Genomic DNA, 17,615 nt, shown 5'->3' on the forward strand with positions numbered 1-17,615 from the left:
GTCAGAGACCTTTACACCATAGCATAATGCCTATATTTGGAAGCTGTAAGTCACCTTTGATTTTTATGAGCTTCTAAATTTCAGTTTTCAGTCTTGGTCTCCTCCTTTTTGTTGGACAAATTTAAATAATTCAGGGCAAGTTAAATAGCTTGACCATGTCCAGTTTTAATGACTCAGAAGAAATCAATGTTGCCACAAACACAACACTCTTTGTGAGCCTCTCTTGCTGCAGAGTTATATGGAAACGGGTGTCCTTTGAAAAAGTAAAAAAATAAAAATAAAAAAAACCCCTAAGACTGTGAACGTTATACAGAGTGTTTTCCCCAATTTCAAAACCACTGGACATAAGGCGAACCATTTTGAAGGAAGATGTTATTACTCTTCGCTGAATATAGTAAGAAGTGCAATATGGAAGAAGGAAAACACCTTTTATCATGATATAAATTAAACTAAAAGTCAGGTCCCTCCTTTTTTTAATGCAGGTGACCAGTTTTGCTTTTTTTGTCTGTCAGAAGTGAGTTGAAACAACTCGTGTGTTTTTTGTGAGTAAACATAACTGTCATCAGATTATTTCCACAGCCCTCCCGCCCCCTCTGCTTCTTTGGAATAGTATTCTCTTATGCTGCCTGAATCATCATGTAGTGAAATCTTTGGCTCAGGAGTGTTCAGTGAAGGAGTAGGTGGAAGTGGAGACAGAGAAGCCTCCTGGATTGTCACCCCGAGTTTTGAATTATGTTGGGAGTTAAGCTGCATTGCCACTGCCTGTGCCTGCTCCCCCATAGTAGACTTATGCAGACAACGTTGCTGCATTCAGTATAATTTAATATAAGTATTTGATTTGCTGCTTCTTTATTCATTAGGCTACTACTCTGTAATCGTTATGTTACTGGCAGTCTCAGACCCTCTGTGGTTTCGTCTCATGCATTTGGGAATTTGGGGGTTATTTTCAGCTGCCTAGTCTATTTTAAACTCTTTTAAAATTTAAAAAAAAAATCAACAAATAATGAGTTAGAACAGATTGATCCTTTTGAGCCATTTGTCTAATTAACCTTTGCCTCTCAGGACTCAGCTTTGGTTCTGTTCAATCAAGTGCAATATATCTCAGCCCTTAATAACCAGCATTTCTTCTGAGGACCTTGGAAGTCTTCCATGATGCTTACTTTTCTGACGGCTGCCACTCTCTTGGCATTGCACCAGTTTGCAGAGAGAGAGTTGGAGACGGAAAGGAAACAAGAATAAGAGGACAGCAAAAGAAAAGGCCACAGGATAGCCTATAACTTAGCAAACAAAGCATTTCTAGGAAGTGCAGCTAGCTCTGGGCTCATGTCTTTAGTGCTCTGCACCCCAAATTGAGATGGGATAGCAAATCTGAATGAACATAATAATGAATGAAAGTATTTATGTGCACATGAATGCTGCATGCACCGAAAAGGATGCCTCTTCTGTGCTTCCTCTGGTTTAAAAGTTTGAGGGAATCTTCAGAAAGAGAGACTTTACGCAAGTGGAAATGAGTAGATGATGACCAGTCTCCTTCCCCGTTCCCTGAAAAAGGAAAGAATTAGGCCTGAGACGTGATCCTCTATGTGGAGGAAGAGGTAAATAGGATGCTTCCCTGATGTTCTTAATCCTCTCTGATAGGAATGTCCAGAATTTGCAGAAGTGTCCTGTCAAGCATCAGTGCCTCACAACAAAGGAGACACCTTTTCTGAGTAGATGGACAAGAAAAGAATGATCTTGCTTTAAAGTCACAAAGTCTGAGAGTTTTGAGCAGCTCTTGTCTTCACGGTGCATAGGCACAGCAGCATGGCTTTCATCTCTTTGGAAAGAGCTTGGAATGGGTGTTCCCAGGGAGGAGGTCAAGAAGACTTCCAGGTGTCATTATATGTGGACATTCATGCTTTCTGCTAGTGGTTGTGGTTTGGGTCATTCGGTGAGCGTGTCTTACTCCCAGAATGCTAGGAAGAAGTCCGCTGTTCTTGCAGCCTCCCCTTTTGCACTCATGCACTGGGAATACACAGAGTCCAGGGTTTATGAATCATGGTTCTGTTCCTGCAGTGACATAGCTGTGCTGAAACCAGAGCATCACTTGAACATAAATCAGACCCTCGATGCGAAGTTCATTGGTCCTGCAAAATGATGGTTTTGCTGCAGATGTAGGAAAGAGAACAGCAAGGAGAGAACTGTGTGTGAGAGAGGACTCAGAGAGCATCCTTGGACCCAGCGGACTGCTGAAATGGAAAAAGAAAGTAGTGAACTCTATCAGTTGCCTCCTGCCTGTTAGCTTGGGTAATGCTGATGTTTTCCCCCCTTCAGCTCTCAGCAGTAACCATCCATAATTCATGTTTTCCCCCTTTTAGTTCCATTACAGTTTGCTTTCTCCCTATGACAAATACTTCACTCACTCACATAATGTAATAGGATCCACGAATGCAAATGTCGGGGGAACAGTGTTTGTGCAGCCTGCACTACACCACTAATTTGCTTGATGGATTTCAACTTCTTTGCTTCTTCCATTTACTCCTGGTTCCCTTCCCAGCTACAGAGCCTTTATGTGCTTTCTTGATTTCAAAGCATTCTGCAGGAAAATCAATGATGGCTAGACATCGAAGAACAGCTGCTTTCATCCGAACTGGGAAACTGCAAAGAAGTATCCCTAAATAGATTTTTATATATATCTATAAGCTTATAAAATGATATATAAAACTTAGACTAGCTTTTAATATATAGGTATATATAATGTATTTATATAAATACATACTATAATATGGATATATATAAAAATATAAATATATTTTCATAAGGAAATGGATCTCCCCAGTTTTATCCTGATTTCTACTTACTATAGATATATTTTTTTCCTGAGAATCTTCCAAATGATCTTATTGTGTCATTAGCTGGCAGCTAGTCCCAAAGCAATATGGGCTGGTATTCCCATCCAAGCCTGTCAGCTTACTTCATAAGCTCTCTGGTGGCTTCCAGCAGCCGTTAAGACGTGGCGGCGGATGTGATTTTTTCCTTCCATTTAAGGAGTGATTGAGAAGACTCAGATGCTTTTAGTAGAAAAGGAGAAACCAATTTTATTTCCTTGTCAGACTTTGTAGGGGAAGACGGAGGAAGTTTATGAGGCTGAAAGTCGTTAAGTGTGCTTTTCCTTTTTCCTTTTTCCTTTTTCTCCTTTTTCCTTTTTCTCCTTTTTCCTTTTTCTCCTTTTTCCTTTTTCTCCTTTTTCCTTTTTCTCCTTTTTCCTTTTTTTCCTTTTTCCTTTTTTTCCTTTTTCCTTTTTTTCCTTTTTCCTTTTTTTCCTTTTTTTCCTTTTTTTCCTTTTTTTCCTTTTTTTCCTTTTTTTCCTTTTTCCTTTTTTTCCTTTTTTTCCTTTTTTTCCTTTTTTTCCTTTTTTTCCTTTTTCCTTTTTCCTTTTTCCTTTTTTTCCTTTTTCCTTTTTCCTTTCCTCCATCTGTTTTTACTGGGGTTTGAGTGAACAGGGTCTTGGGGGGAAAAGACAGCTTTAGTAAATGGGATATGCTGGCAAAAATGAGATGGTTTTCCACAGTGCCTGCAGTGATGAATGTACGAAATGTTCCTTCTTCATTGTAGAGGCATCCCATTTAGGTCACCGGTTGCCCCAGTTGGTGTGGGCAGTCACAATGGAGGGAGCAGTGCAGGTTGCTTTGCAGCCTCCTCCTAGGAATGGAGCTTGATGGTTCTCAGGGACCTGCTCCTCAGCCATCTCAGCCTGTGAAGCCTGGTCTGCAGTGCTGTGGGTGGGAGACTGCCATTCTTTCACCTGTGTTTGTGCAAGGCAATCATTACTGGGGTGGGCAGAGTCAAGAATCTAAGCCCGCGGTCTCATTAGACATTAGCAGCAAGGGACAACTCCAAACATGTTAACAGCAGCTCTATATTTGAAACGACCAAACCAAACAAAAAAACTCCACAAAATACGCACCCGAAGTACCCCCCCACCATCATTTGCTTAAGCCAGCAAGATACGTTTTCTTCTGTGTTTGTCACGTTTTGGCTGTTATCTTTCCCCACTCTCCCAAAGCAGCACGTGCTTGGTGCCTAAGCTTCTGCCTGTGCTTAAAACAATTGGGAAACAGTGAAAGCTCTTAACCTCAGACAGCTGGCTGCAGTGGGGGCACACCACAGCCCTCACAGTGACCACGTACTCGTGATGTCCGCTTCCCCATCCTTATCATTACTCACCCTCTCATCTGGTAAATGCCAAAGGAAAAATAGGGTCTGTGGCGTGCATGGTGATGAAACAGAGCGTACCCTTTCGGCAGGAGAGCTGGGGACTGAGGTCGGATATGGATATGAGCAGAGCAAGCAGTTGATGGGGAGCGCTCCCTCCCATGTACTGGGGCTATTAGCACAGCTCAGCTGCCATTTCTTTTTTGTTGCCTTTTTTTCTTCCAAATCTCATGTTTCATGCCCATCTCTTAGAGCACAACTGATTTATGAGTAAGATTTGTTTGCGTAGATACACAAATACAGTTTTAGCATACAAATTTAATGGCCCAAGGGTCTTGTCCTGTTCTTTTTGTTAACTAACCCCAGCATGAATCTGTTGTCAAGCACTTCTGTTACGTGCATATATGGTCTACTCGCGGATATGTAAGTCACCCATAAAACTTAGCCATGGGCCATAACATAGCTATGGCAACTTAAGAAAAAAGGCAAAAAGTTTAAGGACCAGAAAGGAGAGAGAAGGGAATGATTTAATAATGCTCAAAATAACGCTTTGGGATTGAGTGGTTTTTGCACAGGCTATTTATAATAACGTCTGTGAGTCTATCTGAAGCATGATTCAGTACAGCTGTATGCTGAAAAGGGAGCCAGAAAATGAGGAGAAATCAAATGGCGTTTCATGTTGTTAACTTTAGTCAGGCTTATGCACTGACTAATAGAAAGCATGAGGTTTTTGGAAAAAACTCAGGCCCCAAGCAAAGATGTATAAACTTACAAAGCAAAGGCAGTGCTGGCTGGGGAGCTCTGCTCTTCCAAGCTGAGGAGAGACGCTGAATGCTGGGAAAGAAAAAACAAAGCAGTAGTCAACCCAGCTGTGCTGGCATGCCTGAAGACTTGCTGTGCACCAGGTCTTTGCTGGCTAACGGGGTGTGCAGAACTGGGAGTGACAGCCTGCAGTCAGGGTCTTGTTACTCTACCTTTGCAGCTGCCCTGCATTGCAGCACCTGGCCCCTCAGGACACCATCGTAAGGCCAAAGTGTTAAACACTTTGCTGTCTCTCTGATCACCAAACTTAAAGCTTCATGTTTTCTTCCTCTTTCCATTTTTTTCCCCAGATTACTGGGTTCTGCGCTGTAGGGGAACCTCAGCTCCGCTCCAGGCTCAGCTCAGCAGATGCAGGTCACTGCGCTCATTGATGCAGGGCTCTGCTCTGGAGACCTTCTCCCTTGATAGTGGCAGCCAAGTGGTTTCTGTCCATAGTGGCTGCAAGTCCAGTGCTGTGCAAGGATGCTCCAGAAACTGGCTGTAGTCCTAAATCTTCTCTAGCCCTATCCTAGAGTACCCCTCAAGCTGGTTTGGAGGAATCAGCTTCTCTTCCTCAGGCGAAGAGTTCAGGTGCGTTCTGCATGGATGGATCTTGGATCTGCCTTGCACGGTGGTTTCTGTCTATCCCATCTGCCTTCACGCAGAACTGTAGGTTCTCTGGTGTGCAGGCAGATGACCCTGCAGTCATTCTTAAGAAGTCCCTGACATCTCCTATTGCAAGAGCAGATGGTATTTTGTGGGCAATGAGAACTCAAGCCGGGAAGTGATGCACAGTGCAAATAAAACACAGTGATGGCTCGTGGCGAATAGGAGCACAACAACTAGCAAGGCACCTATCAACAAGTTTGTAGTACCACAAAAGGTTGCTAAAAAGGCTTAACTTATTCCTGGGTAGGTGGGATTAGAGAAAGGAACCTGATACTATCTGTTTTTAAGTAAGAAGACTTCAAGGAAAGGATTGCAACACATCCCTGAGGAGCAGAGATGTGCTGTAGCTGTAGACATTCATTCAGCACCCTGACTCATTTTCTGAAAATCAAAAGGAATTCCCTTAGAGGAGAACATCGCGCGTCAGCTATGCCCAAAAGAAGAGAGTTGTGTTTCCTTGACAGCACATCATGTTTGCATATTTTTACTGCTGGAAGAGAGTCCTTCATCCTGATCACTGCATGTTTTCAAGTATTTTGAGTGTGCCTGAGGTGCCAGGATATTAATTTCAATAGCTTTGTTTAAATAGATCATGTAAGTAATTGAGTCACTGAGTATTTTTAGTAGGGTTTCAGACACAAACAAGGCCATTTCCTTCAAGTCAATATAGTTACTTGCATTACAGGTTTCTTACCAGTATACTTTAAAGCTGGTAAATTAGAGCAGGTGCTTCAGTAACTAAAAGGTTTCCTCAGGAAATACAATTTTCTGCAACATATTAATGAGCTAGTGTTCACATACTGCAGGTGAGGGTGAAAAATAAATATACAGTATATAAAGAGAGTACATAAGTGTTGTATTGTAGACAGCAAGACCTGGGGCTTCCGCACTGACTTTTGGTAACTCTCTTCGCATTTCTATGTTATTTGAGTTCCACCCTGCCCCTCCTCCCCCAATCTTTCTCTTAGTCACTGGGTAGCTATATTCTCATCTACTTAGAAATCCTTGGTGAACCCGTAAGCTACAAACAGCATACATATAATAGTTAGGAGCTGCTTTCAGTGTTTGTAGGATTGCTGATGTAGTGCCTAAATAAACAGCCTGATTTTCTTTTTTTCAAAGCATCAAGCCCCCCAAAGCAGCAACCTTGAAAGAAGCTGCATTTCCAAGCTGATATTGCATAAAGTAGCACATGGAAGTGTTGCTTGGAATTGCTGGAAGAAATAGCAGTAAATAACTGGCTATCAAGAGCAATTTTTCAGGTAGTGGGCTGTAATCCAATGGGCAGAGATAGCATGTGTGGTAGTGCTCCAAGGAAAGAAGTGACTTGCAGCTGGTTGCATGAAGGCCGTTACTTATATTTGTTGATTCCTTCTGACTCAGGAAAAAAATACCTGGTGTCACCTGAGGAGAAAAAATTGCACTACTGAGCAAACATTGATCTCTGTAAATTTGTAACAGTAGAGGGAAGTCTTTTTCTCACCAAGAGTGAAACCAGTGTTGTTGCAAATCATCTAACAACATTGAATTCAGATTTGCTTCTGGCCCTGCATGTGCAGTATCTCTGCAGGACATAAATGTTCCATATGGGTTCTTCACCTCTGAACAAGAGTACAGCATTCCTGTAAACATGAGATAAAGTAAAAATATTCCTGCTTCCTGTTTTATTACTTGCTTCTGTGTAACTTGGTACACTTTGTTTTAAATAAAAGCATACTAGTTGAAGGAGTTCTTGTGGGGCTTCACTAGTGTAAAGGGGAAGAAGGATGGGTTTGTACAGTAAGATTATGATCTCTAATGAAACAGTAGTTGCATTTGGGACAGTCTACATCTTCTGCAGCTATTGTCAGATAATCCACAATTAACATTCTAGAGATAAATCTGACAATTGATAGAAGCATCAGCAGCCTTGATTGATAAATGCTACCTTTTGATGATTAAGTCATTGAAAAGTCTCTGGCTTCAAAAGGAAAGAGACAAAAGTAATTTGCATAACAAAACCCACATTGTTGTACAGCTTTCAGAAGGGAATAGCAAAACGTTAAATTTTACTATGTACACACCATGAAGTAACCTTTGCAGAACCCCAGCTGGCTGTGAGCATACTGGATGCCTTCTCATGCATGTTAGAGTACCTGCCTCTCGCTTGTCCTGCATTCCTCCAAAGTGCACTGCATCGGAGGTGGGTCATCCAAAACTAGGAGATGAGCCCTGAATTCAGAGACAGGCCTTGCTTGTGGCTGCACTGCTACTGCCTATGTTATTTCAAAGGCTTCATTCTCCAAGATGCATCAGCCCAGGCTCCTTCTGAAATTCAGCATTGCACACAACATTGCAGTGTTTTTAAATAGAAGTGCCTTCTTCGCTCAGCGCCCTCCTGTTTTTATTTCACTTTCACAATTACAAGCAAAATGGTGTTAAAAAATACCTTTATGTTGGCTTTGTGCTTTCCCTAAGTTCCTTCTAGTGGAGCTGAATGCTTGTGTGCAGCCTAGTGTGTTCATCAAACGGTAACAGAAAATCATGCATGCCCTGCTACCGTAGTGGTTGGGCTTTAATGGAATACCTTTTTTTTAATCCCTGATTATCCTGTTGTTTTCTGAATAATTTCCATGCTCTCTGCCTTAGTTAAGAGTAGCCTCTACAGACTGGAAATGTATGGTCTGGGGCTGTTTTATAATTCATTGGATATAGACTTTTTATGATGCTTTGAAGACGTCTGAAAACTAGAAGTACATTAAAGTGAAAGCATATTTGTGTTTAGGCATTAGGCTGTGAGTACTTCTAGTGGAAACCATTGAGCACAGTAGAAGGACAGGAGTAAAGCTATGTTTTGCCAGCTGCTGCTGTTACAGGATGGATGTACATAATTAATGCATAAGATGTTGGTGGACGATGAGGAATTATGAGACATTGCTCTGAGGCTTTGAAAGGCTAATAAAACCTCTTGTAGTACATGGCAAATGGTATCCTTTGGCAGACTTCTATGATGACTATTTGCCCAGTCTTAAATACAAGCTTTTAACTATACTGGCTCTTTGCTGTGTCTTTCTAGACTCGTGAGAGTCATTTAAACAATATTTATATGCATAATTTTATTCTTCCACTTCCACACAAATGTTTTTGTATCTCTGGGCAATGGAATTTATCCTCTGGAGTCCAAGAGCAATATATTAAACAACTGGTTTTAAGACAGGGTAAGGAAGGTGGGCAATTGGAGTTGTACTACTGGTCTACTCCACGGCTAAAAAGCCGGCCAGCATTCTGCAAGCCTGACTTGGAGCAGCGTAGCATGACAGCAGCTTCTGCCCTTGTGGGAGGACATAGGAGATGATGCCAGCACAGGTGGGTTGAACGGCTCTGTGGAAGTGAGGTCCCTCTCTCCTTTCAGTGATCGTATGGTGAATCTAAATATCAGCTGTGGTTAGGCACCAAAGCCATAGAGAGCTGTCCTGGTTTCAACTGGGATAGAGTTGATTTTCTTCCTAGTAGCTGGTATAGTGCTGTGTTTTCGATTTAGAATTAGAATAATGTTGATAACACATTGATGTTTTAGTTGTTGCTGAGTATTCAAGGACTTTTCAGCTTCTCATGCCATGCCAGGTGCACAAGAAGCTGGGAGAGGGCACAGCCAGGACAGCTGACCCAAACTGGCCAAAGGGATATTCCATACCATATAACGTCGTGCTGGCAATGCTCTGCCAATACTTTTCAGGTTCCTACCTGTCCTGTGAGCCTCACAGATTGGTGGGGATGCCACAAGATCTTTTTCTGAAATTCCTTATCGTGGAAAGGATTGAGCTTTTGTGCTACATGGGGACATGTACAAATAACAGAAGTTGAAGGAGAAGAAGGATTATTTATTAGTGTCTCTTCATCCTACTTTCCAAGAGTCATGCATGTTTCCTTTCTATCTCCCTCAAATTTCTTGAGCTGGGTTGTCATTGTACCTCATATATAATACTGTAAATCTCTGGGAGTGACTGTTGTGGGACTTATGGAAACTTGTTGATTCTGAAGAACAAAACTGACTAAAAATGACATACATGTTTAGGGTCATTCTCTGTGTTCACCATTCAGAATATCCTTCAGTGTTAATTTAGGGTATTAAAAATGTAATGATTAATGCAGTTTCTCTGTGAGGTGAGTTCAGATGTGCTTATAAGTCTTAAACCAGAAAATCTGTTTGGGACAGCTAAATCGAAGAAAACAGAGTGACGCTGCTTCTCTCTTGCTGTAGTTTATTATATCCTGAGCACTTTTTCTATCTGCACCTCTGTAGACTTTTATTTTTTGTGAGATGCGAATATAAAAAGAGAGCTTTGGTTCTGCTCTTACATGTGTTTCTGGAATGCTTGCAATGGAGTGATTAATTATCTTTTTTCTCTCTGTTTTTTCTTAACAGTATCAAGCTTTTGGCTGTGCAGGAGCTGGTTGATAGAGAAGCACTGGAAAAGGTATTTAAAAATATTTCAAATACTACTGTCCTAATGCATTTAAGCTCTTAAAGCCCGCTGTGTTAGTAGAGCTTCCGAACTTTATGGACAATCATGCAGTATAAACCAGGAAATCTTTCTAGCTACACAGTACCTGAAGTCAGAGGGGCGATGTTTTGTCCAAGCTGATCGCATGCTTTTGGTGTTTTCTGATTTTCACAGAGGGCTTGGGGTAAGCAACGTCTCTAGTCTGCACACATTAGCTGAAATTAGTTCCTTGCTGACAGCTAGGATAAGTAGATGATTTGAACCAACTATGATGAATGAAGCAGAAAGAGTGTCTGAGGGGCCACTTCTGAACATCCAGCTCAGGAGAATGGCAGGAGGTGCCTTGGAAGAAATGCAGTTTAATTTAGTGATGAGAGGATCAAAGCAGCGAGCTACTCAACGTCAGCCCTAACAACACCAGCTGAGTGTATGGTGCATGTTAGCCTGAGCAGTTCTGTCTGCCTTGCACAGGAGCAGGCCTGCCTTTAAGCCTGGCTTTCCGGGGAGCTGAGGGGTGTACTGTCCATGACCGTCCCAGGGATGGTGGGATTTGCAAACAGCCTGTGCTCGGTGTCGTGGATGGCAGAGAGGAAGAGCTGTGTGGAGCTGATGGCAATGTGGTCATGCTCAGGGGGTGCACCCCCCTGGTCCGGTGTGCAAGACCCCATCAGTTTAGCCAAGGTGCTGGCACCTCAGCTGCCTGAGATCCCATCTGTGGAGCTGCAAAGCCAGTAGACACAAAAGGCTTGAGAATTTGTAAATAGCAACACCTGGTACTTCTCCTCAGCCAAGGGTACTGCAAACACAGCAGTGCCCTATGGATCATTTCCTTCTGCAGGAAGAACCACACGTCATATTTATTGTTTTATGATTTTGCCAGCCTGGAGGCTAGGACTGGACTCGCAGTGCCCATGCTGGGACCAGTGGGTTCTCTCGGTGTTCCGCACCAGCTCCTTCAGCTACAGAGGGCCAAGGAGCCAGCTGGGAGGCAGCATGGAAATATGAGAGACTGGGTAGGATGCAAAGAAAACAACTGGATTCAGAGCCCTGCTGTGAAAACTGCCACCTTATGGCAGACATTGAGCTGACCCAAGCAGCCTCTCTGTGGCTGTGAGTGACCTGGTGAGGCTGGGGGTGGAAGGAGGAGACCTTCTTCTGCTTCGAGCACACCGTGTCTGTGTGAAGGAAGAGGTCCTGCAGTGCTGTGTTAAAGCTGCATCTGCCCGGTACTCTAGAAATACTGGGTAAAATGAAATCCAGCAGCAGCAGGTGCTTCAGCTTTGTGCTTTTCCACTGACTGGAGATGCATTTCACAGAGGTCCTGTGTACAACACAGTTAATTCAAGACGGGCATCTCTTCATTGGCTTTAGGGAACTCTGATTTTGACCCAAAGAGGTGGATTTTGTTAAAAGGCAGCAAAAGAGGACTGGGAAGGTGATACTGTAGTTCTTTTGCATGTGAAGATGATGAGGTTCTCAACCACTTATTGTGCAAAATAGGTTAATATTCACAAATTGTTGTTTGCAGCAGTAGGCTTCTCTGGCACCTCATACCCTGTACCCTTCTCACCTTTCTGTCAGATTTGCACCTCCCTTTGGCCCAAGGCCTCCTAAAACATGGCTTGGCAAGGGTGAGTGACCTCAGCCTGGTGGGAATGGCTGTTTGAGGCATTGTCTGGAGCTGCGCAGGAAGCTCCTCAGAAAGGCTCAGCTTCAGAAAAATGATCTTTCCAAATTGAGCTCTTTGAATATTTGATATCTGCTTTCATACAATGCCAAGCTTTAGGAATTTAAAAGGCCTGTTTAGCCCTCTGGAAAATAACAAGGTGGAATTATGTAAGTTCAAAGAAATTTACTGCCTTTATTTTTTAGATACAAGAGGGGAAAAAAAGTAGACTAGAACAAAATCCCTTGTCCTGCCTGCTTGCAGTGTCAAGTTTTGAGAACACATGCTGAGTTTTGTTTTCATAAATCACTGTTTATCTGAACTATATTGCAGGAATACAGAATATTATTAAATTATAATGTTTTAATATTCATCGCAAGATTGATTTTTCTGATTTTTGAAGGGAAGTTTTCTTTCAGATAGCTATGGACATAACCTAAAAGCGTTTTTCATGTAGGACACTTTCTAGTCTGTCATAGATGATTTTGAACTTCCGTAACCTTATTATTTCTAAATTTTGGTGCTCAGCTTTGAAAGTGTTCTGTATTTTTGATACTTGCATGGAAACCCAGAGTGAATAGAAGCATGCTGGTGAACAGCAGTGTCCCCTGAAAACACTTATGGGGACACATAAATCTTTGTGCTGCAGACTAGCTCTGTTAAATCAAATCACACTGAAGTCATGTGCACGGGTAGTGAGTCTCTTGAGAACCAGGCCCTTGACACAGTATCATAAAATTATCTGGCACTGCAAAACACCATTTACTGACACCTTTTTGAGATGGCATGGTGGCCTCAGAGGCGAGGCATGTGAAGCAGCAAGTTGTCAGAGCCTCCTGCAGCTTGCTGACAGGCTGGGAACCCTTGTTGAACTATTGGGGTCTTGAGAAGTTGGCAACCCACCACAGGTATGTCGTGGAAAGCTCTGCCGTTGCATAGCGGAGCAATGCTATGCTTCAAAAGCTGCACATCAGTTCTTTACTGATTGCTTACAGCAAAGAGGTTTAATGCCTTTCAGCTATCTTAGATACTTTATTATCTTTAAATGTTTTTCATGCCTTGACCATTGAAAATAAATTGATCACACCATGAGAAGCTTTGTGTTTAATTTCCTATACCTTAGTGCTTTGGCAAATTTGGCAAAAATGACCCTTTAAGCCAAAGATCTACTATGCTTCACTGCATTTATGCCTGGTGTTGCTGAGGCAGAAGGAATGACTGACTGGGTTTAATTACAGCTCGTCCTGGCTTGGGGCAAGCTTGTCTAACCCTTGGATGCAGCTCATCAGCTGGTTTGCTTCTCTGGGGTGCCAGGGGCACCTGTAAGCACTGTAAAAGCGGGGTGCTGCTTGACGACCTGGACTGCAGCACCCCACTTGCTGTCGTTAAGAGAAATGAGAAAACAGTAATTTATCTTGGTGAAATAGGGCTAGGTCACATAAGAAGAACAAGAGTCTTCACCGGACGAAAATCCTGGATCAGAGACTGGCTTGTTTGTGTTTGTTTTGGCCGTAGCCTATCCGACCCATTCCCACAGGAACTCCACATGAGCAGTCTCACCGGCAGCTTAACGCTAAGAACGTGCTTACGTGGATTTTGGCTTACCTTGAACCTTCCAATCGATCTGTTTACTTCTCTCTGCCTCCTCCCTGAGCTTGCCCCGGCTGCCATGGGCTCGCGTTGCTGGTGTGCCTTTGCTTCAGAAGAGCTGCTGCCATTTGCCAGCGGCAGTAACAAACGCAGACAGTGAGATGCCAAGGGAGGGCTTGAGATGGTGACAGCCTTGTCCCCATGAGGATTCAAGGCCACTCATGCTTTAGAAAGAAGCATCTCGGTCACGCAGGTTTGTTGGCGCCGTGTCTTATACGAAGCATCTCTTCCTCTTCCAGAAGCACAGCTCTGGGAGAGACCCCCAGGGACGCTCCTGCCCCAATGTGTTTTTGAGTACTTTACTTGGTCTAATTTTGAGAAGTCCTTAATTGAAGAACTCTACTTGGCAAGTGTTAATTGTATTCATTTGGGGAAGGGGAAAAAAATAATTGTCCTGAGGAACATACTGTTTTTATAGTTTAAAAATAAATCTGTGTAAGTAATTAGCAGATTGAATTGCCTAGCCAGTGACATTTCACATTGGTTGCTGTTTTAGCATTTAAACCTGAAGTCCTTTTCCGCAGGCAGCAAGTATGCCAAAACAATTGTTCTCATTGGTGCTTGATGCCAGTAGGATGCGCAGGAAGAGTCATCCGTATTGTAAGAAAAATAAAAGTATTCTTTACATTCTGTCAAATGTTCCCCTTGAGCCTTTCCAGTGTTAACATGGGCTCTTGAGCTCATTTCTCCTTCAGAGGTAGGTTACTGGGGGAAATTATAATAAATGATTTGTATAACAATGTTATATTTGGTAACTCCCTGACAGATTTTTATAAGGTAAGCCTGCTTTGGGAACAAGCAACAGTAACCCATTAGTTTCCTATTTATGTATTAATAATCAAGTGCAGCTGCTGTTACTCAGGAGGAGAAAGGACTGTCCACTTGACTCCAAAGACAGAACAGTTTCTTGTCTTCTCACCTGGGAAATGCAAATCGCGTAACTCTGATCAGCAGTTTGTGAAAGTGTGGGATTCTTCTGCAAAGCGATATTTGTTCTGCTTGAATTTGGAAGCGATCTGTCTAAACTGGCATGAGAGATACGCTGGGTGGGCTGAAGCACAGTAGGAGTTGAAGTGACAATTGTGATTTTGTTCAGGGATGGTGTTCTTGAAGTTGATAATTTGCAGCTTGAAAATCAGGATAATTAACATCGGTTTCACTATCAAGGTCTGTCTGTTCCAGTGATGGCAAATTTATGCGCTGTGAGCTACGAGGTCAGTGAAAAGAAAGTGAGAAGAACAAAGTAATGATCAGTAGGCTCACGTTGGCTGTGTGGGGATTTTCACCTTCACTAGAGGAGTTTTGGAGGTCACAAACCAAAAAGGGATTGGAAGTCTTTCACCTGGTGTTCGGAAATAGAGGTCCTGTAGCTGTGAGGCACCGAATACATTCACTGGGCGCCGGGAGAGGCAGCCACATAGCTTCTAGCTGTCTTAGTACAGGAAGGAATCTTTTCTGTCTGCTGGCCAAATGTTGCATGGTCATCCATTGGGCATTTCTGCTGGTGTGGACATGAAGAGTTGGGATGATAGAATGAGAAAACTGGTCAGCCTTCTCCAGATAGATTCCCACCCCCCCTTGAAGAGTTATTTCTTTTTCCTTGAATAAAGTGTTGAATAAAATGGAAAGCTTAGCACTGTAAGAAAGCAATCCCTACAGTCTGTGCTCATTTTTTTTTTTTTTACTTTTGTCACCTCCCTCTGCAGTACTAATGGCTGGAGTTTTCTCCCATCATGTGGAATCTGTTTCCTGGGTTTCCTCATCTGTAGGAAAGACCAGAAGTCTGTATTTGGGAGATGTTTGCTAGATGCAACCCCTTCCCATCATGCAGAATTTTCGTACTGTGCCTGAGGAACAAATGAACTGCAACTGGGGTGACACTGAGGAGGTGGCATTATTTTAGTGAAAGAAAATTAACCTACCTGTCATCAATCAGAAGCAGGTTTTGTCTGAGGGGAAACACAATGAGTAGTGTTGCCTACTTCTACAGGATAAGACCCAGGAGACTAGGACAAAATGGGATGCTTGTTTTTTTCTAGAGGCATCGCTCGAATAGTGCAAATTCAGCTACAGTCAAAAACAGGCTTGTAAAATGCTGAGCTGCCCTGTGCATTCCCTGCTGTAGCCTTCTCATTTCTACACAGCACACGGAGAATTTTAACTAGAATTTGCTTTTGTTTTCTTGATCCAGTGTACTGTTTCCTCCAGATATTATCTGCACATAAAAAGTATGACATCAGTTGAGGTTCCAGAATTTCCAGTATGAAATGCATCTGCTGGTTTTTATTTATCTTTTGTCTGCTTTTGAGTAGATTGAGCCAGATCAGTGTTTAATCGTGCTTAAGCCCATTGTAATCTCTGTTCTTTATAAAATCCCTCTCAGAGCAGAGCAGGTTGTTTATTTGTGAAAGGTTATCCCCAGGAGCTTGTTGGTGTTTGAAAGAGAGGTGCTTGTTTTCCATTTGCAGGGGTAAGCAGAGGCACATCACTTCTTGCTTGCGTGGATATAAATATGTTTGTGTGTGCATTTGCTAGGACAGCTGAAAAGCAAGCTGTAATGTGCCTTGACATGGAGCAGCTGGTCACCCGAGGCCATTTGTCTGGCCCGGCACCATTTCCTCGGTATAAGCACCAAGTTGTGGGCATGGGGTCAGTGCTGCCCTTGCAGGCAAATGTTATGCCTTGTGTATAAGCCAGCACTGGTGTGGGAGCTATAATCAGTGAAGGAAGAGCGGGGAAGTGCTGTTGATACCCATCACTGTAAGGCAAGGGTCTGCCACCGCTGTCTGAGCTCTGACTTGGAATGTATCTGTTGCCCACTCAGCCAAAATGTCCTGAGCTATTGCTGCTGTTCAGTTTTTTGGGGAGTGCAACCACGCAGCAATCCCAGAAAGGTAGGGAATAATTGTGGTGATCTGTGATTTATGGAGACATGCTGGAGTTACAAGGAAATCACATAGTTTGGGCAGAGCCGCCTAAGATGACCAACCCTGAACAGAGTTAGGAGTGAACCTCAGTCTCCTAAATCCTAGGCACTCTTCTAATGCCAAGACCGTCCTTCCTCCTTCATGTGATTTTTTTTTTTTTTTTTTTTTTTTACTGCAGCAGACATGTACCTCAGAAACGCAGTTAATTCAGGACTGAGTCTTTGTGTGCATGTTTTTAAATGCCGTGATCCTCCTGTACAGCGTGAGCCCCTGTCTTGCAATCTTGTGTCGCTTCGGAACTGTTGATTAAAAAAAGATTACAAGACGATTTGCAATAAATTAATTAGGGGCTGTAAATTAGTTATATTTACTGCCTACTCTTAGAACTGCCCTTTCCAGAAAGAGGTTGACCCCTTTGAAACTTAAGTACATTTGGATGATAAGAAAACAGCAGTCTCGCTTTCAGAGAACTGGAAAAAGAGACGCAGACTTGGCCACTGGCTCACTCAGGACCTTTGATCAGTCTCTTCCAACCCTGTTGCTGCCTCATTTCTCTGTTCCCCATTTCTAGAGAGGAGAGGTTGGTGTCAAGTCTCTCACCGTCTCCTTTGCCTAATTCAGCCTTGGGGTAGAATTCTGCATAATTCATCAGCTGAAGTATTAATAGGTCTCCTCCTGCCCTGTTCCTTGAAAGCCACCATGGAGTCAATGATTGGCCGTTCAGAGTAAAAGGAGATTATTCCAAATTGTCCAATTGATTTTATTTTAATTATTTTTCTCACCTATATTCCCTATCACTTAACGTTTTTGCTCTCCTACACCCTTCCTATATTTCTTCCTATCTCTTTCCCTTCTCTTGCGTTTTCATCTGAGTGCAGATAATATTCAGGGGTGCAAAATCTTTTTTTCAGACTTTACCCCATGGGATCAAGAAATCTCAGGGTGAAAGGAAGTATAGCTGTTATTGTGAAGAAACCGTTTTTGGCTGAATGGAGCTGGAAATGATGTTGACACCATTTCTTAAGATATGAGGCCTCTCTAGGATTATCCCATCCACTAAATTGACTTAAGAACCCTGCATCTATGCAGTGTTTGCCTCTGGCCTTTCACTTCTTTTCCTCCTTTCTGTCCTCTAAGAGGGATCTAGATGGCTAGAAGTTTAAGGAGGTGTATCAGTGGACCTTATGGGTCTGGCCAGCTCCATGATGATTCCAGTAGCTCTCT

At 42.8% G+C, this 17,615-nt stretch overlaps 1 protein-coding gene across 2 annotated transcripts in view; it reads left to right on the top strand.

The window, feature by feature from the left end:
- EEPD1 (endonuclease/exonuclease/phosphatase family domain containing 1) overlaps positions 1-17,615 on the top strand; it is a 72,856-nt gene that overhangs the window by 33,251 nt on the left and 21,990 nt on the right. For both annotated transcript variants that reach the window (XM_065628549.1, XM_065628548.1), the window contains one exon: positions 10,070-10,121. In XM_065628549.1, coding sequence (XP_065484621.1) covers positions 10,070-10,121 — 52 coding nt within the window. The remainder of the gene's footprint in view (positions 1-10,069; positions 10,122-17,615) is intronic.

Source organism: Caloenas nicobarica, chromosome 2, assembly GCF_036013445.1.
Source record: "Caloenas nicobarica isolate bCalNic1 chromosome 2, bCalNic1.hap1, whole genome shotgun sequence".
In the NCBI taxonomy this organism is placed as follows: domain Eukaryota; kingdom Metazoa; phylum Chordata; class Aves; order Columbiformes; family Columbidae; genus Caloenas; species Caloenas nicobarica.